At 49.1% G+C, this 22,384-nt stretch overlaps 1 protein-coding gene across 3 annotated transcripts in view; it reads right to left on the reverse strand.

Moving 5' to 3' along the window:
- The window catches only part of LOC144932778 (sodium/potassium-transporting ATPase subunit beta-1-interacting protein 3-like), a 168,967-nt gene that overhangs the window by 37,788 nt on the left and 108,795 nt on the right, over positions 1-22,384 (reverse strand). For all 3 annotated transcript variants that reach the window (XM_078857224.1, XM_078857225.1, XM_078857226.1), the window contains 2 exons: positions 14,309-14,446; positions 3,769-3,849 (listed from right to left, as the gene is read on the reverse strand). In XM_078857224.1, coding sequence (XP_078713350.1) covers positions 3,769-3,849; positions 14,309-14,446 — 219 coding nt within the window. The remainder of the gene's footprint in view (positions 1-3,768; positions 3,850-14,308; positions 14,447-22,384) is intronic.

Raw genomic sequence — 22,384 nt, forward strand, 5'->3', positions numbered from 1 at the left:
ACCCATCCACCCACCCACCTCACCCACCCACCCACCTCACCCACCCATCCATCCACCCACCCACACACCTCACCCACCCACCCACACACCTCACCCACCTCACCCACCCACCTCACCCACCTCACCCACCCATCCACCCCACCCACCTCACCCGATGTCGCCGTCGCGAGCGGGGCGATGTAATCGGAGCGCGTCTCCCCCCCCCACCTCCGAAAAAATAATTGCCCGCTGTCCGTCTGTGGGCCTGACAGCGTTTTTTTTAAAATCGGGAACACACGTCGGGTGCGTTGACGAGGCCAGGTGAGCAGAGTGGAGTGGGGTGGAGTGGTTATGTCTGGGGGGGGGGTTTGGCTGGTGGGAGGAAGGTGGGGGGTGAAGTTGAAGCAGAAGAAGAAGGATGGCGATGCGATTGCGTTGACAACGACGAGCGCTACGTTTGAAATGAAAGTGCAGCAGGAGGATAACCTTCATGAAACAGATGTCAATGGTCACTTTAGAGCGAAGTTAAGAAATTAAACGGGGATAAATAGCAATACATTAAACTCTTACACAAACACGAAAGATCGTTCAGAGAGAGGACGCGTTCGCGATACGCTACGATGCGAGACTGGGCATGTTGTGAAATAACAGTGGCCGGCAATGTTTTCTGTCTTCAGAAGAGACACACCAAACATATCTTTATTTTTTGAGAACGTGAACACGTATTTAACAACAACAATCACAACAGCCACCAATCGCCAATTAGTGGCGGTGACGTTACCACAGTGCTTATGCCAGGCTAGGTGCATTTTGAGGCCACGTGGAGTTTGGAATGCTGGCTGCTTGCAGGAGGTCACGGCACAGACCCAGGTGCTACGATTGACTGAGATGATTGTGATGACTGCGATGACTGACACGCACGATCATTATTTTCCCTGCAAGCTCAGCACAATATTTTAATATTAATGATGTGCAATTTTGGTGAGATGCAGGCTGCCTCTTATTATGCAGTCTGCAGAGTCTCGGCAAGCAATACGGCGACTCGGCTCAGGAGCAACACCCTCGCTCGATGTTTGTATTTGTCGGCTATCGAAAGAGTGGGTTTGAGTTTCTATTCGCGTGGCCGCGGTTAACGCCGTTGGGAGCAATGTCTGAACGAGTCCTGCTCGATGCCCTGACCACTCAGCCAAATCGCCTCCCTTTGTGCTATGCAAAACAAAAAAAGAGAGGCACAGTCCAAAAACATCACCTGTCACCGAACAGGGACACCCGGTTTACGTCGGGGATGCGCTCGTGAAAGGTGCGACGACTAATATCGAAACGACGTCAATGGAAGCGATGCACAGGGTAAGGCAGCGGTGGCGGTGGTGGCGGTGGCGGTGGTGGCGGCGGCGGTGGTGGTGGCGGTGGAGTCGAAGGGTGAGAGGCGACGGGTAACGAGGACGGACGATGATGCTGTCAGCGACGTGGGTGTGGGGTTGAGGCGACGCAAATCAGGTCGTGGTGATAATAAAGTGACGGCGAAACGATGTCACCGAGGGAGATGTAAATCTGGGTATTAACGTGCAGACTTTTATCATTTTGTGCAGGGTTATTATTTGTGCTTGTGCACCCCTGCTGATGAAGTATCACCAAATAGTGATTTATTTTATACCTACGTGACTTTACCGAAAGAACCAAAGAGTATCACCAAATAATGTGGTCAAGAATGGTGAAGTATGGTCAACAACCTCCCCCCCTCCCCATGACCGACACGGCGTGGGGAGAATGACAATTCACGCATAGATTACTTTAAATGTTAGCATGGGATATAATGTTGGATTTTACACCAATGCTTTATGGCTTTTCAATACATATGCTGCATTAAAAAAACGCCTACTTAACACAATGGCATTGCACTAGTACGCTGTTGTTGTTAATCAGGAAGCCCACTCCCAATTAATATTCTTCTCAGCCTACGCTTCAGGCAGATTAAAGTCAAAACAAAAACATACAATTTCACGCGACGTTTAGCAATTCCAGAACTTAAAGAATGAATTTTCAAAGTTACATCTGTTGAAAAGTGAATTCGCATCCATGCCCCCTTCTCGGTGTGAGACACTGTTAGTATCTTCGCATCGGGCAATTTGGCGAGTCGGAGCTGCTTAAGATGTTATTCTGTTGCATTATGCATCCGCCGCCAAAGTTAAATATATATTTTTTGCATCGTCGAGGAATCAAGAAGCTGCAAAAGAGGCAATGCATACTTCTGTGCCATCCTTATCTCGCTCGTGACGACGTTGCCATTCTCTCGCACATGTGTGAAATATTTCTCATTCTCTTGAGAAGCCCAGGGCTTTTGAGCTGTCACAAAGTAAATTTTAAGCAGGTGCTTAATATATACGTAAAAAAAAATTTGAAAGAAGGGGGGGGGGAGAAATAATTCTCGAATTTCTACAAAAACTTTTCTCCCTCCGCCAGCTGTCCCTGCCTCACGGCATTGTGGGAAAGCTGCTCGTGCTCGGCTCGTCGGGCACGCAGCTTGACGCTCGCCCTGATTTATTGCCGCTTCTATTAAAGTGGCAAAGCGGCTATTTACGAGCGACCAAACACTTCGCGATTATGCGCGGTTTAGCGACGTGACTCGGCATCGCTGCGGCAATTTCACTGGAGGGTTTGCGGCCGGGGAGCGGGGAGGGGGGGTTGGGGGCACGTCCAGCCAAAATGAATTTCCTTCCTTTTAAGTGACTGAAAAAAAGTACTTTTGACAAAAGGCGTTTGAAAGCATTAACAAAATAATGGTGCGCTTGGACATTGTGCATTTTGTGCATTCTGAATATTTTGCAGCACAAAAGATCGGCGTTGCGTGTGACGCAGTGTGTAGCACAAAGCCACTTGTCATGGATTGTGAGTATAAATGACCTTAACTATACGTGCTGGCAACACGGTGTTATGGACAGCGCTACTTAACATGTGCACGCAAACCACATTTGATCCAAGTGTGGTTTAAAATGTGCTGCACGTCTCGGCAAACTTCGAATATTCATCATCATCATGGGTCATGGTCAATCCGCTGCTGCATGAAGGCCTCCCCAAACCACCGGCACCTCTCGATGGCCTGCGACGCGCACTTCCCGCACCTCCGATTAAGCGCCGTCGGCTACGTGCGGCGCGAAACGAGTCCCAGAATACACGAGCAGTCGCACGCTCCATCGCTCCGTCGTGCGAGCGGCACGCGCGGAGCGGCACCGCCGTCGTGCAGGAGGCGGCACGAGCGAGGAGTCGTCGCCGCATCTCAACCCGCCAAGCGGTGGCTCGAATACATCAATCAACAGGGGCGCTGCCTCCACAAACACAAAATAGGGAAGAGGGACGATCGGAACGCCGCTCGCCGTACGCGTGACGACGGCGGCGATGGTTGTGGTGGTTGTAGTGGTGCTTGTGGTGGTAGTTGTGGTTGTGGTGGTAGTGTAGCGGTTAGCGCGCTGCGCTATGAACCCGGTTACACAGGTTCGATTCCTGCTCACGGCCAACACCAGTGACGATTATCTGAACCGGTCCTGGGCCTCCCCTAGGTCGACTCAGCCTCAAATGAGTACCTGGTGCGGTGTGTAACACCACCACTGGGGAGACAAAGGCGGTTGGGCGTGGTGCTGGCCACCCACCCCCTCGTGTACCGTTCCGGCCTTCATAGGTGCTTGCTAACAGCACTTGCCCCTACAGTCTATTAAGGCTATATGGGGGATCTTTGTCTTTGTGGTAGTTGTGGTTGTGGTGCCGTGAGCAGTGACGCGGCGTGGAATCTCTTACCCGGGTCAGCCCGCCCACCTCCAGGTAGAAGCAGATGATGAAGATGTTCCAAGTCACCCAGAAGACGAGCCACAGGGCGTACTGCGGAGGGAGCACGCGCGGGAGACACGGCACAGCAGCGGCGCTTTAACTCGGAGCTACAACACGGAGCTTCAACATGGAGCTTCAACGTGGAGCTTCAACGTGGAGCTTTAACGCGCACCAGAGCAAACGTCTCCGGTGGCCAAGACTCGCAGCGTGAGAAGGGTGGATGAATGAAACTGCAGTGGAACGCGCGCGCCTCGGGTTGTTTACACTTTCTTTTTTTGATAATGCCCCCCCGAGCGCTCGACCTCATTTCCTCCACATATTTACTCATTGCCTTCGACGTTCGTAATTGTCGTTTGTTTTGCCCTTTTTTTTACTACAAAATAAACGTGCGCGAGTGTAAACACTCGTGTGTGTGTGCGTCTAAATCCCGATACAACGAGCCGTTATGAATGGAATATTTAATTCGCACACGCCTTCAAGTATTCGTGAACGATGTTTTGTGTTATACACAAACACACCGTTGCTGTAATGAGTAAAACAATGTTGAACAAGGTAAAATATATTGCCATTAAATGTGCTCCTAAAGTGGGTCATTCTCAACAGCGTTGTGAATTCCCTACCTCATTGCACTGTCCTCGACACAGTACAAGATACCACCGGAGCAGTATAACAGATAAAGGTGTAGCCCTGCAATTACTTGCTCACATCACCTCTTGACATCTGAGAAAAAGAGTTTCTTTCATAGGTCATCGGATTTCTCCAGGGTAAATAAAGCTTCCGATTCTCTGGTGGAAGGGCCTCCGCTACAGCGAACTCGATATCAGAGCGGGTTTGTTGTTTGCTTTCTGACCACAAGCATTGTGGTCAACGCAGACATGATTCATTGTAAAAGGTTTCCGTTGGGTGTTTTAACATCTCAACACCTGTTTTGTTGCCAGGAAAAAGGGGGAAATCCCATTATCTATAGAGGGTTGTTCGGTATAGGTGGGAATGGGCCACATTCTACCCCACCACACACACACACATTTCTCGGTGGACAGAGGCTGGCGGGCGGGCGGATGGACGGGCGGGCGAGCGGGGATAGTGGTGCTTAAGAAACTTGCGCCATTATTTTAACTGCAGCAGCGAGAGATGGAATTGAAACCGGCAACTGCCATGACAACGTAAATTAACCATGATTATATATATATTTACACACATCGATGCTGACATGTCGACAATCACCGCGGTTGAGTCACTGCAAAACTGGAAACAGACACAGACGAGACACGTGCATGCATGTCTGTTGGTACTTCTCTCGCACCGTACGTAGCTAACCGTGCTAATCGGAGGTGCAAATCTGCATTCGTGAGAGCGATCGCTGCCACGGCTATGGCGCCACCGCCCGCACAACCACTTATTCGAGCAGCGGTGGCTTCATCAGCTCCTTTGAATAATTTTTGTTGCTGTTAATCAGTACAGGAGAAGAATAGAAAAAACCCCCCACTAATGAGAATCACTGTCTCCGCGCGCCGTCGGTGCTGCCGCTAGTTTAAAGCCACGGAAGCCTTGTTGAGAGACCGAAGCTCGTCCAACCATTACCGTGCCCGCCGGCTGATCGCGTGAGCGGGTGAACCGGCGACCCCAGCCGCCGGTCTCCGCCGGCGCCCGTGAGCGGCACTCCCTTCGGGGCAGAGGTCGAGGAGCTGGCGCGAGGCGTCGCTCGCGAAATGCGTCACCTGCGCAGAGGTGCGCGTGTGCATGGCGAGCCTCGTAGGAGGCGATTACCCGGTGTCTGTGAGCGTCATGGGTTGGCCAAACATCACAATATAGGACCGTAGAGCTGCTTGGGCATTCTTTGGGGGGGGGGGGGGGGGGTTTGGCGCCGATCCTGGCTGCCTTGCCGCCTGCGTGTCTTGAGGTGCACTTTGCATGACTGACACGATAACAAAAACCAAAAAATACTCAACAGCCCACAGACGCTGTGTAGTACGGAGGAGTGGATGAAGACGTTGATGGGGAGCAACTGCCGCCAGAACCATGCAAAATACATCTAAGGCTGAGGGGAGGCGTTCCTGAAATAACACGATCGTCAATTATAACATCACACACAATCTGCGCTCTCATTTAAGTAAACATCCACATGTTCCATTGGGGTTAGCGCACGTCCCAATTCACTCTCTAACAGCAATTTACTACTACTGCCTTGGGGGAGGGCGGGCGGGGGGGGGGGGGAATGGGATATTTTTGTTGTCAAATTAGTTTTCACGCCTCGTGTTTCCTTCATAGATTTCATGTTAAACATTCTTCTTGAACAGTTTTGTCCTTGTTGTTGTAGGATACATTCTGACGGGTGCAAAAGAGACGCTCTTCGGCGGGCTCTCGCCTGGTTATAAATCTACGTTTGAATCATTCATCCATCCCTATGAATAACCACGCGAGAGCACGCTGCACCGCGCGAATGGTGACAGATTTCCTTCCTCGTGAGCCGCCGCTGCTGGCGTGGAGGGGCGTTGAGCGTCACACGGCCCTGAGCTCCGGCAGTCAGACACGATGAGAGGCAAACGCGCGCTGTTTACGACGTCTCAAATTCCTCTTCTTCGCCAAAAAAAGGGGGGGGGGGCGGGGAAAACTCTGCAGCTTCTCAGCCGAGAAAAGCGCCGAGTGCCGTCATTGCTCCGTGACGTCACTGCCCTCGCCTCTCGCGGCCCCTTCCTGATGTGCGAACACTTAGCGGACGCACGCTCGTTAACGGACGCACGCTTGTTAACGGAGAAACAAAGACTTGCTCTGCCGCATATTGTTTGACGGCAGCTCTGTAAAGTCCATGCTGGGGGGTGAGGGGGGGTGTATTTATAATGGCCTCCTCCAGGGATACAACTTGGGCTAATAAGCAATGGAGGAGGCCTTTTGCAATAAATACTGCCGATAGACACCGGGCACTTGAGCCGTTAAACATCGGGACATCACCGCTAATGGCCTTGCTGGCGAGGCCGCCAGTGCAGGAGATGCAACGGTGCAGCGAGGCGCGGACATCATCAGAGCGCGCGTTCTTATTTATTTGCTTACCTATTTGTGTGTACCGAGTATGTAAAACCTAACCCGCGGCTATTCATCTCGGGGCACAAGTAACCCAACTTTGCATATTTCAGGGATAATCAGGCCGCGGCGCATTCTACCGCGTCCGCCTGAGCGCATCACGCGGGGATGGCGGTGCCGCGACAATTACAGAGGCTGACGGAAATACGCGGATGCGCTCATCCGAATTTGCGAGAATTCGTTTTTTTTTCTAATTCCATTTTGAATTGCGGAAAATGTGAGATTTGGGAAAACAAGCCATTACATCTGTCCTGGTGCCAAAATGAACCGAGGTGTGATGTGTGGTTTATTATTTATTATTTTCAAACCTCAAATCGCTGAACGGAGCTGTTGCGTATAAATCATACAGCCTCTTCCCCAGATGTCTCATTGGCCTTGGCAATTACCTTTGGAACGCAAGCGGCACACAGGTGGTTTTTGACCGCATTCACGCTGCCCGAGCCCTGTCGTTAATTCTGCACCGGGTGGCTAATTGTGTGGCTCGGCACGGCACGAGACTGTGTCGCGCTGCATTAGGGCAACGCGCTCGTAAATCAGCGACAGGACGATTCGGTGGTCGCAATCGATCCGGAGCAAGGGGGACACGAGTGGTAACGCTCGGGTTACAAGGTCCCTTGTTACACTGTGCGCGTTATGGACTCGGCGAGCATTCGACGGGAAGTGTCACTGCCACCTTCGCCACAGCGCTCGCCGGCACCGTAAGCGACTTGAGGGCCATCGCAGCATCGTCATCGCCGCCACCGCCGCTCGTCCGTTCCCATCTCAATTCTGACGCAAAAATGCGGTGGGATTCCCCGCTGAGATTCTTAAACTCTCCACCTGGGTGACCTTAAAAGTCCATCATCGCATGGCCTTTAATATCAGCCTTAAGACTTTTAAGACTCTGGAAGGCTTTGAAACAGCCCTAATCACTCCAGGACTGAAGTCCAGTGAACCATAAATGTCGGCAACCTCGTGGCAAATCCACACTTCCAGCAGTGTGGAAACTGCAGATGGAGATAGCGGTGAAGGATTGACGGGCATTTTAAACAGCCCCAATGGCTCGATGTCACAGTTAATACCAATTGTTAGTATTTTTTTTCTCACCCAATTACGTCTCATCCATCAAGGTGGCTGGCGGTTCAATGACTGCGGTGGCCTTGCCACAAACCCCCGATGACGGTGCAGGCTCGGCAAAGTTCAATTTCAATTCAGCCTCCCGCACGTGTACACCTGAACAAGTCGCGATACCGCCGTTAAAATTTTCCAAAGGGTACATTTCTTATTCGGTGGCCACATTCTAAAAGAACATTTTAAAGCTCTATTCACGGGCGCCCATTAAAGTGTTAGATTTTTATCGTTGCACGTAAATGATCTTCCCGCAAATGGCGGATGAGAGTTCCGTACCCCCCCCCACCCCCCCGTTCGGTGCGGAGAGGAAGGCGGCCATCACAGACGGATTTATCTTGGGAGTTGTGGCCCCCACAACCCGGTCGCTCTCGCCGCATCGGAATTAAAGCGAGGTGCGCCATTCTCACCGAGCGCGACACGCCAGGGCTCGACCTAGGTTTGACTCACTTTGGCTGAGTCTCTTGAAAATGTCTCGTGTGAAAACACAAACCGTCACATTGCCATGCAGCGGCATTGATCAAGCGACGTCCCCTGTGGTGCTTCACGCGGCCACAACAGCAAACACTCGGGGGGCAGCGGTGGTGGTGGTGGTGGTGGTGCATGACTGTGACCCGGAACTTTGGAGGCAAGAATCGATGGATCGCACAGGTCTGTGAGATTCCTGACTTGCTACCCGCTGGGCTGCGACGTGGCCAGCATATGGCAGTGCAGCAACTTGGGCTCATGAACCCATCTGCTTTGGACATTTAGGTGTCTCCCCCCTCGCATGTACCAAATATAAATGGCCGAATGTCATAACGAGGAACCATCCTGAAAGTGTTGAGACCCGATGAGGATATATTTGGATAAATACATTAAAAGGTAATAATATTTCTCACTGTTTTTTTTATCACACTCATGAAGGTATCCCTTGGGCCAGACTTAGAATGCCTCTCTCACTGCACTCGATAGAATACCACATAAAGCAGCCAGCGTGATTGATTCACTGCAGCCACTCGCTTACTGACCGTCTGTCATCTCCTTATCACTCTTCTATCGGTGCTGCTGCTGCTGTTGCCATGGTTACTCTTCCCGTGAACCGTACTTGTTAATTCCTCCACCTACGCTGAGGCCTCGGACTATCACACACTGACCGTTTCGTCTCATCCACACTGCAGGTCACAATAACTACACTCAACCACCACACTGCAGGTCACAACAACAACTACACTCACCCACTCAACCACCACACAGCAGGTCACAACAACTACACTCACCCACTCAACCACCACACTGCAGGTCCCAACAGCTACACTCAACCACTCAACCACCACACTGCAGGTCACAACAACTACACTCATCCACTCAACCACCACACTGCAGGTCACAACAACAGATACACTCAACCACTCAACCACCACACAGCAAGTCACAACAACTACACTCACCCACTCAACCACCACACTGCAGGTCACAACAACTACACTCATCCACTCAACCACCACACTGCAGGTCACAACAACTACACTCACCCACTCAACCACCACACTGCAGGTCACAACAACTACACTCACCCACTCAACCACCACACTGCAGGTCACAACAACTACACTCATCCACTCAACCACCACACTGCAGGTCACAACAACTACACTCACCCACTCAACCACCACACTGCAGGTCACAACAACTACACTCACCCACTCAACCACCACACTGCAGGTCACAACAACTACACTCATCTACTCAACCACCACACTGCAGGTCACAACAACTACACTCACCCACTCAACCACCACACTGCAGGCCACAACAACTACACTCACCCACTCAACCACCACACTGCAGGCCACAACAGCTACACTCATCCACTCAACCACCACACTGCAGGTCACAACAACTACACTCACCCACTCAACCACCACACTGCAGGTCACAACAACTACACTCATCCACTCAACCACCACACTGCAGGCCACAACAACTACACTCAACCACTCAACCACCACACTGCAGGTCACAACAACTACACTCATCCACTCAACCACCACACTGCAGGCCACAACAACTACACTCAACCACTCAACCACCACACTGCCAGTCACAACAACTACACTCATCTACTCAACCACCATACTGCAGGCCACAACAACTACACTCATCCACTCAACCACCACACTGCAGGTCACAACAACTACACTCAACCACTCAACCACCACACTGCAGGCCACAACAACAACACTCATCCACTCAACCACCATACTGCAGGTCACAACTTTACGCGTTCTGCTCCTTCCCTTGCACTGCTGCTGTTTCAAGTTCTCTCCCCATATCGTCTCTGTCTGCACGACCTTACAACAAGAACTTCGCTCTATTCAACAGCTGTTTTCTGCTGTCCGCTTTGACATTGTCGACCTTTGGTGCCCGCGCTCAGCAGCTGCAATAAAACAAAATCAACGTACACAAGCGACCGGCTGCTTGGCTTGACGACACGGCCCAGGCGTACGGAGTTCTGCCTTCAGCGTGCCCTGTGCTCTCCATCAAACCCGGCGATCCGTTCAAGTTCCCGTCCACAGAAGAAGATCACAGCGCGATCATGCCCCCCTCCCCTTCCCGGCGTTCCTGCGAGAAGCCCACGACGCCTTCGCAAATATTAGCCGCATCATCAGCGGCAGTGGCGGCTGCATTGTAGCACAACACTTATTAGAGGCGTCAGTTTGACAGACACGGACGATGAGTCTTCATCAACCGGGCTCCTCCCGTGATTGTGCACTCTTCAAGGTCACACGCTGCTAGCTTAGCGCGATGTCCGTGTCCGCGAGATGCATCCGTTGCATCCCACCTTCCCGCCTTTTCCTTTGCTCCGTTGAATAATCTGATATCGCGGAATCTTCCCACCTGGAATTGCCTTTGACTCTACGACTTAATGGGGAGCACGGGACGCTGCTCGGCTTCCCCGCAGTAGCCGCTCCACTCTGCTTGCATATTTGACAAAACAAACGAAAGGAAAAGAAAACTAAATTGACATCCCTTAACAGGGGGGCTGCATACGAATCGCCTGTTGTTTTGGAGATGAAATATCAATGTTGATGTTTAGAGGTTGACAGGGCCTCGTGAAATAGCCCGAAGTCATCGATGGCAGTCGTTGCATGAATAATGCCCAGCAAGATAATCTATTCCAATCGGCGGTTTCCCATCACCTGGTGGAAATTCCACATCCCTAGAGCGGAGGAGAGTATCGCCAGAGGACACCTCCCTTTGTGATTTCCCCGCAACGTGGTGCCCATTTTCATTACCCCCCCCGCCCCAAACAAGATTCGAACTTGCAAACCTGATGGTGAGCCGCTCTCTCCACCAGCGAGCTTCCTGGGCGAGCGCAATTGCACTTTGTACGTGTGGGTTACTCAATGCTGCAAGTGATTGGGTTGATGCTTAACCGGCAAGAATTTTTATAACATGCATAATAATGCACAAGTTTAAGTCCAATACTTAAGTTTAAATCGAGGGATTAAATATGTAAGCTGACCTTCAAATATACAAAAAAGAATACGACTAAAAATTATCACGGAGTGCAGATACGGTACGGCCCGGCTAATTGTTAAGAGATGTCCAACATACAAATTGCCGAGATTAACATTGGTTCGGTAATAGCACTTTTTTCGCAGGCGAGTGCCGGCTTTTAAGGTTAATGAAACGAGCCAAGTGTGAAAGCTATTACAGCCCGGGGTGTTACCGTGCATAAATGCCTTGCCGCAGGTAATTTCAGCACCCACGTCTTTTACTCTTTGAAAGAAAAGACAAACAACGCTCGTGGCGCATTGTTCGGGGGGGCTTCGCATCCACACCGCGTGCAGAGAGCGAGAGAGCGAGAGAGAGTCGTCGCAACCTCTCACCGATTGTTTACAGATCTCCATTGTGTACGCTGGTCCCCTTGCAGGAGACAAACAACGAATTCGGAACGCATCCACACCGAGATGATTCACACGGAGCCCGCTCGCAATTAAACGAGGATCAAGGTCCGACTCGAGCACCACGGTGTCCAGGATGAGCGTCCGTGCTATTAGGGTCCAATCATTTCGGGGGGGTTCACGGGAAGGGATTTGCTGGGTCTCGTTTGGCAATGATCCTCAACTTTTCGCGACGCTATTTGCATCGGTTCAGGCACATGGCCAAAGATTGTTGTGCACATTTGCCAACACGTTTACAAACTTTAAAACGCCTTAGAGAACGTGACACTCTCTCATCTACAGGCAGTAAACCTATGCGCACGTTTTTATTTTAGTTACAAACCAACAGCTCGCGTCTTTCAAAACATTTCTCCTGGCTTTAAAACATTTTCACCGATGTGCCTGCGTGTGTGTGCGTCTGTGCGTGCGTTTGTGGGCAGCTACTGCTGAAGAAAACCATTTTCTTCACGAATGTGATCACCTGTGCTGTACGTGCGGAGCGGCATCGGCCGACCAGTAGCCAACGCGTGCAGACGAACGCATCTAAGCATCGTTTGCGGTCGCAGGGACATCGTTTGAAAGGAAGGGTTGAGGAAATCTCTCGGAGCTCGGTACATGCAGCGTCAACGCGCAGCTAAGGGCGCTCTTCCTACAAAGCCAGGGCACGCGCATCGTGGGCAGTAGCCAGATGAATACAAATACCTTTCTTTGTGTTTGGGCACTTAAGCCACGTAAGTGGGCACTTAAGCCACGTAAGTGCGCGTGTTGTTTAAGGAATGGAAATGCCAAGCCTCACTGAGTCTCATAACTACATATATATATATTTTTTACGAGGGTCCTGTTACATTGGGATGATGTTTGGCCGGTTCGATGAATGAGAGTGTGGCTTCATGCAGGAAGAAACCAACCGGCCCAGAGAAAATCCAGCACGATTTCGTGGGGGGTACACTCAGCGCTGTCGTCTCCTGGCCACACCTTGCCTATAACACCTGATATCCCCAGGCAGTATAGTCGCCAGGTTCAACACCAAACACTTTAACAACATGGGTCCTTACCAGAGCAAGTTTTTGTTTGCATGTTCACTACAAGTATGTGTGGTTAATGCAGTGACATGATTCCTTGCAAAAGGTTTCTGTTTGGTGTTTGAACATCTTAACAACTGTTTTATTGCAAGAAAGGGTAAAACGTATTCTTATACCAAACACTTTATGTGGTGACTGCATTGGTGCACAAGAGCACACTTCAACAACAACAACAACAAAAAGCACATTCGTCAATAACACTGTGTGGCCTTAAAAGGAAACATATATAATAGGTAACGTTTCGGGCAACGGCCCTTTTCATAGCACGTACATTTTCAAGGTTGGCTTCTGTGGCGAGCCTGGGCGTATTTAAGCTGATGTTGTGATAAGTCGTCGATTGAGCGCGATTTGGATGATTTCGACTCGGCCGTGAAGTTGATTGCAAACTGGCCAGAAAATTCCCGAATATTTCGCCTGTTAATCAGTGACATAACTGGGTTTTGATGGGCACATGACGTGCAATCCCAAAGCGGTGAGTACATAATTGCTTAATCAAGCGTCCAATCAAATTCCCCATTGTGTTCCTGGGGTTGAATGGAACTTGTGCCACGTGCGATGCATTACTCATCAGCGTTAGTCGTGCAGGTGGCGCGCATCTGGTTCTGCGTTTTAAAATAAATAAAACGTGCCAACCACGCCAGCTCCAACAGCCAAAAAAACGTTGTGTGGCAATGGTAAAAAATACTGATGGTAAAATAATTGCACGCGTTAATTAATCGTAATGTACTGACGTTGCTCACCCTGATAACAGTTGGGACAAGTTGCCTTCTACCTCTCGCCATGGAAACACAATCACTCGGCGAGAGCGAGTGCCCCCCCCCCCGTTCCCGCGTCTGCACATCCTGGGTTTATCGTGCTGCGGGGAGCCGTGTTGCCGAGTGAGACATGAGCGTTTTGAGAACAAGGAAGACGCGATCTGTCCGTCTGCTCGCCCTCGGTCAGCCGTTAATTACAGCCAGTCCCGGCACACGGCATTTAGTATACCCATCGCTATGGCTGTGGCTTCTAGTCATGTGTCTATTGCAGTCTACCGGTGAGCCACGAGATGTTTTCATGCCCAGCGCACCACATTTCGTCATGCGTCTCGCTATGGCTACAGCTACCAGTCTCGTGCCACCTACTGCAGCCTCGAAAGAGATTTCCAGCACTGGCACACTGCCTCAAGTATACCTTTTTAATTACGACTTGTGGTCATGGGCCTACAGCACTCCAGGAGGGACGTACAAAAATATTCCTCCAGCCCGGCAAACCACCTCCAACGTGCCTCTCGCTACGACTGTGCACGAGAAGCGAACGCGTGGGCTCGAGACTCACCACAGCGATGTAGCGGTGCCGGTACTGGATGGTGCCGAAGAGTCCGAGGATGACGGCGAGGATGTGAAAGAAGTTGGTGAGGATGGGCGCCCACTGATATCCCAGGAAGTCGAATATCTGCCGCTCCATAGCCGCGACCTGTGAGCAGAGCGCGCGTGGCATCAGAGGGGAGTTCAACGTCAAAGTGCAGCAGAGAGGAGTTCAACGTCAAAGTGCAGCAGAGAACACTGCCGCAGCCTGTCGTGCTTCCTTCAATCGATAAAAAAAAACCATCCTCGTCGCCTCGCCTCGTTTACAATCAAGTCCAAACAGACTGCGCCTCACGGTTACGCAAAACGCAGTGGACTTGCCTTCGTGTCAAAATGGCCGCGTTCATTTGGTGCTGCTGCCTTGGCAGTGACGTACAAGCACAATTAGAAAAACAAACAAAACCGCAACTTGTTTGTCAACAACACTGCCTCCAAAACTCAACATACATATTATTTTTTATTTGAAGGCGGTGTTATTGTATGTAAGTATGTTGAACTTCTTTTGCACCGATGAGGGGAGGAGGAGGGGGGGTGCAGCCTCACGCGTCGCGACAATCGCCGCGTCACCAACACCGCGGGCGGCCTTCTGCCAGCGTTTATCCTCAAACACAACAACAACTATCCACCGTCTTATGGCCGATGCGTAGTTTATCACTCGATATAGTTGCCAGAACGCTGCGAGGCTGCTTTGGAGTAGGGATTTTTGGGGGCGTAAGGCACTATCCGCAATCAGCCCGTTTAATAGTGCCCTTATATTCCTATAAGCACGTGAACAGACGCGTGAGAAAATAAGGCGAGATGGATGTGGTGTGAGAATTTCTTTTACCCCGAACTGCCTTCTGCAATGTTCCGGCTAAAATGAATCGCCGTTGAGAACAGAACAATTTAAATTGAGCTGATGGTGCTTCTTCAACGCAGAGAGTTGCCCTGTAGAACTCGGCTTGCATGTTCGTGCTCTTAGAAAACCCAACAGCGTGAAGTGCAACTTACAGCTGTCGTTCAGTCATGATACACGGGTTTGAGTTAGATCGCGTTATTTATAAATGTGTCGTAACCCTCCACCACCCGACACGGCCTCGATTTAAGACCGGGAGCAAGTGACGGCTTCACTGTTCTGGCAAATTGCCCGATGATGCTGGATGTAATTACCAGCGAAACGTCGTACTCGAATGTTGTAGATTCACTCTTCAACACACCGGTGGGCTAAAGTAGTGAACTATTTGTTTTTTTATCAACGTGACACTTTTTTACTGATTGGCCGTGTCGGGTGGTGGAGGGTTACGACCAGTGGCGGCTCCTGCAAAATCTCTCAGGGGGGGCAAATGTCTGGATGATTGATAAGGATAAGGTCCACCCATGCAATGGATAAATTAACAGCTTAAGCATGTAAAGGCAACTTCACTTCTTTAATATTAATGAAAAATAAAGTGACTCTTACAATACATCTTGTTTGTTTCTATACTCACTATTACAATCCACTCAGTTTCTTTTATTAAAGATTCCACTAGGTGGCGACAAATAATTTTGTTGACTGAAACGTGCTTACGTATGATGACGTAAGCACGTTAGTGCGAGCCCTCCCGGAAGCCATAGAGGATGCATTGCAGCGCCCGCCCTTCGAAAAAAAAACATCTTTGAATGTAAGTCTATGGGACCACACGGGGCGATTCTCAGCCGGAGTGAAATCGCCCAAAAAGAGGCGGTACTCCACAGAACGTGACATGACGCTGATTGGACTATATCCAGAGGCACAGTAACGGTTAGCATAGCTCTGTGGTTGAATGAGATTGTTAATGTGATTGAAAAAGTCCCTTTCACACATTGGTGGTGCGTCGCCCAATCGCCCTAATGAAGAAACCGCCCCTGGTTACGACACATTTATAAATAACGCGATCTAAACCCAAAAACTTTACTATGAATAATATTGGTCGCGATATCCTACGTGCTAAACTGATCTTTCAGTCAATCTTTTTGCCCTGAAAAAGGGTCATTGCCCGAAATGTCAGCTAGATATGTTTGATGCGATGAAGCAGCGTTTATGCCACGAGGCGACGAAGGCGAATATGGATGTTGGGGGCTCTTGTTAAGTTGTGCTTGTGCACCACTGCCACACTGTGCCTCGTTTGTTTGGTTCAATCGCGGTGGTTTACGCTGTTCGGCGAGAGGAAGGGAATTCATTAATTAATAAGTACACTTATTTATTAATGTCATCGCACGAGACGCTTTGGGAGTTTTATTGACGGCACGAGCAGTTGAGCCGGTGCGACATGAACAGTACTCCAACAACAACAGAAACCAAGGTCGTCTTCTTGGATAGCAGCAAAGTGATCACTTCCAGCCTCGAACCAATCCAGCGCTGTAAGAAAGCCCCCCCCCCCCCCCCCCCCCGCTGTGATGGTCAAGGTATGCCATTGATTCTTGCGCAAATGCTTTTCTATTCTTATACCCTACGCTGAAGAATCGATACCAGTCCATGAATCGATGCACCCTCGTGCCCTCTCGTCATCTACGAACCGACCCAGGCGGTGCCTCTCCATCGAGACCGACGGTAATGACGATATTTACACAAGTATTTGTACATTTCATTTAACAAAAAAATAACCAATACGAACACAGAGCCCTCTATCAATGAACATTTCCTGCTGGTGGATGTTTTCCTATGCGCCGTACGTAGCATAACTTCATTTCACAACTGCACAGTGTGAAAGGCAGCTTAGCTGTGATGATGGTCTCATGGAGCGAGTGCGTGGATTCGTTGCCGAGATTCTGCCGTTTGGTAGATTGGTGCCCACTCGCATGCAGGAGCAGTGGCCACTGCCCCGGCACCAACACGGGATGAGCCTGATGCACGGACCTCCGGTGCCCATCTCTTGCCTGCCAATTCCTCATGCATATCGGTGCTTTACCCAGAAATGCACGGACGTTAGCACTCCCATGCATTATTCATTTCCGAAGGTTGTCAGTTCGTGATCGGTGGATTGCATATATTTGTATATACATTTGCATATATTTGTTGTTAGCTTTATTGGGATGGTATATATTTGTTGGGATGGTATATATTTGTTGTTAGCTGTATTGGGCCGTGAGCGCAAGTTCCACCGACACCGCTGTAATGGGCTCACGCATTGGCCACGCGCTGTTCGAGTGGGCACCTCGCGGGGGGTGGGGGGGGCTGCTGCTGCGAGAGACGTGCCATTAAATGTGATGTAACACAGATAGGACACGTGGAATTCCTGAAATTGCGGTCGACCACGTTTCAAGTCAAATCCCTCATCTGATTAATGCGGTTCACTAAAATATGTCAATATCTCCGGCTGTAATGAATCACGATTTAGTGAGCGCTGCTATTTCTCTCTCTCATCGCTATTTATATTCCCAGGATTTATATTTTACAGCTCTAACTCGCGAGCGCGGGTTTGCACATTGCAACATAATCACACCTAAGCTGCCTTTCACACTTTGCAGTTGTGAAATGCAGTTGCTATGCTACGTACGGCGCGTAGGAAAACATTCACCGGCAGTAAATGTTAATTAACAGAGGGTTCTGTATTCGTATTGGTTCTTTTTTAATAACAGAAATTTACACAATTCTTTTACCGGTCGCACACCATGGAAATGGAAGTGGAGTCAAGGATATAAAGCATTGAAAACGGGAGAGGAATGGGAAGCTTTCCCGGGACGCAAGCCCCCAAGATGGACAAAGAGATGCGTAGTTCAAGATGAGCAGCAGGCAGGAAGGGAAGGAGTTCCGGACACGAAGGGGAGGAGCAGAGATAGAATAAGTCTGATTCTCAAGTCAGTTGATGGTCTCAGCACGGTGACCACTAAATACACACACACACAAAGAACCCCTCTCAATCATAGATTTGGATCTGCAGCTAATGTGACTCTGAAAATGTAAATAATGGTTTAATTTGTCATGCAGCAAACATTACCGTCAGAGTAGATGATAAAAATGCTGCCCGCTACCGTGTGAGCCAGAGGTCACTTGAAGAGATTTCGGAGGTAGCTCTGTGACATACACTTTCGTGGGCGATTCTCTCACATGGAGGGTTACACTGCACCGCGGGAGATCCGAACGGTTTATTTGTTTCATGACGCGATGCCAGCAACACAGAATGGTTCCCATGAGAACAGGCGAGGGTTGTGAAAGTCGTGATATTTTTTGCCCATTCAGCTGGGGGAAGCTTTTGAACTCGCAAATAAAAATGTAAAAAAAATCACAGAGCCTGCCCACGTCTACACCAGCAAACAAAACACCAAGGTTTAGAATGGACAGTGGCTTTTTTACATTTGCATTTTCAACATTTTAGCAATGAAGGGATAAGAATTCCTTCATCTAAAATTACATTTATTATGTTATATTGGCAGTCTACAATCGGTACATGCAATTTTCTATTTCAAAAGTTTTGTTGCAGAAAGACTATTTCGAATATGCAATTCAGAAAAATGCGAGTTATGTAGAAATTTCACTTTAATAAAGAACATTCGACCAAATTTTGACTTAAAACTTTCGTGACTACAGGAATTCATGTTCTTTGTATCTTTCGGTAAAGTCACGTAGATATAAAAAAAAAAAAATTCAATAAAAAAAATTACGAAGTTTCGATCACAACAGAAGCGATCGTCATCAGGAGGAAAAGGGGGGAAGGCACTGAAGGCAAGCTGTTTTAAAGGTTTGAAATGTTTGGGCGTGGCACAAGCGTCCTGGTATCAGAGCGAAGTGGGCGGGGCATAAGTGCCCTGGGGTCAGAGAGCACCATGGTGGGGCACGAGCAGTTACACAAGAAGGAAACGTCACAACCAGTTATGACTTAAAGAGGTTGATGAAGTCTTTTCGATGATTGCTGAGTTGGTACCCATCCTCTCAGTTGAAATTGTGTCTGTATATATGAATGGCTTCATGAAGATTCATATATACAGACACAATTTTAACCTTTAAAACAGCTCGCCTTCAGTGGTCTTACCCCCGTTTTCCTCCTGATGACGATCGCTTGTGTTGTGATCGAAACTTCGTATTTTTTTTATTTTATTTACTTTTATTTTTTTCTATCTACGTGACTTTACCAAAAGATCCAAAAAATCATTCGACCATTTGTCATTTTTTTCCTAATTTTACCTCTTGTTTTTTTCACATTGGCTTTCAAACAACTGAAAAAGTAATCAACCATTTTACAGATAAGGTCGTTTTCTTAATTGAAACAGCCGTTGGGGGATATGTATATTGAGAAATAAGGCATTTAAATATTGCCTCTAATTTGGTTATTTTTCAAATTTCATTGTGTTCAGCTTTAGAGTCTCTCTCTCTCGACACTTTAAATGTGCTGCACACAAATGTGTCCCACCTGCAGTTACGTGAACAATTTAATAGCAAATAAAAATAACGGTCGCATCATGGGTCTTTGTATTTTCCCCATTTCTACTCGATAATGAGCTTTCATATTTTTACCACAAACGTCTTATAGTGTGAAATGTGTTTTGTTTATCCTAGCCCCTCCAAAATGTTAATTATCTACATAGCCTAAAGTTGCTATCCTCGAAAGAGTTGTTGAAACAGATGGTTCAATTCATGAAAATAGAAAAATGTAAAAAAAATTTAAGGAAATGTTCCACTTCGTACAAACTGCGACGCAGTAGGACGTGCAGTGAAATGTACAGCGCGTGGAATTACGGCGCGCACAGAGATCTCTCCGGCTCCAACGAGCGCCAGGGCGACGGTGCTTCGTCCGCCGCTCACAGCTCTGGGCCATTGGCTGAAATTCCACATTCCTATGGCAGGAGCGAGCCTGTGAACAGGGCTTCCCGACGAAGTGGTGCTCGTTTTATTGACCCCGGAGGGATAGATGATGGGCTAAGTCAACCCCCTAGGAGGATTTGGACTGCGAGCCCCTCACTCCATTGCCGCGCCGCCTGACCAGGTCGCGGTCGACCGTGAAGGCACAAGCAACACATCCAAGTGTCTCGCCGCCAGATGTGAAAGGGTTCAACAGAACAACTCTCTCGCGTTTGCCAATTGAACTCTCAATTTGTCCCTGTCGACAATCACGGTGTACGAGTTGCGACACAAAAAAACAAAGGAGAAAATACGAAACATCTCGGCCTGCTATCAAGATAACAACACCGCTGCCGCCTCTGAAAACGAGAATGCCGCTCTGTCACAGCGATGGGAAAGCACAACAAATTACAGTGGCGGTGTTTTTGAAGCATTCAATTTCAAAACAGGCTACTCTTTCCATTTCAAAGACTTCATCTCAGTCGCTGGGAGGGATTCTCTCAGCCACCAGACAAAAAAGTCCAGTCACCCGCCACGGCTGCTGCAACTCTCTCCCTTTACGGCCTTCCCAAATATCTCGCTTTCAAACCCCCACGCGCAAGACTCCTCACACACACCCAGAAATGAAACCACATCACCCCAGTTTTCAAATCCCCCCAACGGTTACCATCCCCAGTCCCGAAACAACTTAAAGACCTCTCACAGCATCTTCAAGAACCCCCCTGCAAACATCACTATGCACCCTTCACATGTTCTCCTTCATGGCAGCCCAAGGCCTTTGGAAAGGAAAAAAAACACCAGTTGACCGTCGCTCAGTGAGAGATTGCTCCCTCTCTGCTGCTGCCCCCACTGTCTGGAAATCCCTCCCCACAGCCATCTACGCTGCTGAAACCCTGCCCTTGTTCAAGTTCAGACTCAACCAAGGGCGTAATTCTTCTCCACTGCCGCATACTATCTCACAAATATAAAGTTATCTCATTTGCACCTCATTGTAGAAATCTAGATGTTTTCTATCCCCACGATATGCAATGCCGCCCTGGCATTTCGTCCAGTGGGCAGCTGATCGTGTCCATTCGCGTAGGGACAAAAGAGTTCTCAAGTTTACTTTGTTTTGACCAGGTGAGAACTCAAGAGACCGGGATGAATCTCATTTGTCAGAGTGATCTGAGACATTAATCTGCCAATAGCGGGCAATTATTATTTATAATCCCAATCAAGTAGCATGCTGGTATGTTGAAAATTTGACAAAACGTAGGCCCCGACGCCGGGCGCACAATGGCCTACTCTTGGGAATAACGTCACGGGATCTTTCAGGGCTACCGTGAAGCAGTCGGCGCGTGGTGATATGGTGAATACACCGGCGGCAATGATCGGGCCGGCTGCTGGTTTCGAACCGCGAACGTCTGCATCAAGCGGTGAGCGCTGAGCTACCACGAGGCCATCACCACTGGGCCACCACCGTTGGGCCACTGCTGGGTCTCAGCTGAGACACTACGGCTGTGCCACCGCTGTGTCACCGCTGGGCGAGTTGAGAGGTGGATGGACGCACGCGGGCAAGAAGAGGCAAGCCCAAGATCGTTTAAACGAGAGAGAGAGAGGATGCACATCATTGGACCTCCTTTGCCTGTACCAAAATATGAGAATATGTTTTTTTCTCTTTTATCTGGCAACAAAACGAGTGTTAAGCTGTTAAAACACAAAACTGAAACCTTTTACAAGGAATCATGTCTGCATTAACCACAATACTTGTGGTCAAAAGGCTAACAAAAAACATACTCTGATAATATATGCATTGTCCTTAAAACTGATTGGTCCATACAAGACGATGCATATATTATCAGAGTATGTTTTTTATTTGCATTTTGACCACAAGTATTGTGGTTAATGCAGACATGATTCCTTGTAAAAGGTTTCAGTTTGATGTTTTAACAACTTAACACCTGTTCTGTTGCCAGATAAAAGGGGAAACCCTTATTCTCAGAGAGAGGATGATCAAGTAGCTCTCCGGCAAAGCAGAACACTCCGAGTGATCGACAGCTCAGTCTAGGAGTTGGGTGAGATCCCAGCAGCGTCGTCGTGTCGGATTTATCCGGCGGCGAAAATCTGCCACGGAAATTTCCCAGCGTGGACTCTCCAAATCGACTAACCAGTCGTGGATACCCCCCGCCCCCGCCCCTTCACCCCCTGTCCCCGCCCCTCCACCTCCCGCCCCCGCCCCTCCGCCCCCCACCCCCCAAAAAACATCAAAGAGCAGTCCCTAATTCAAATGCATTT

The sequence above is a fragment of the Lampetra fluviatilis genome, chromosome 5 (assembly GCF_964198595.1).
Source record: "Lampetra fluviatilis chromosome 5, kcLamFluv1.1, whole genome shotgun sequence".
Classification (NCBI taxonomy): domain Eukaryota; kingdom Metazoa; phylum Chordata; class Hyperoartia; order Petromyzontiformes; family Petromyzontidae; genus Lampetra; species Lampetra fluviatilis.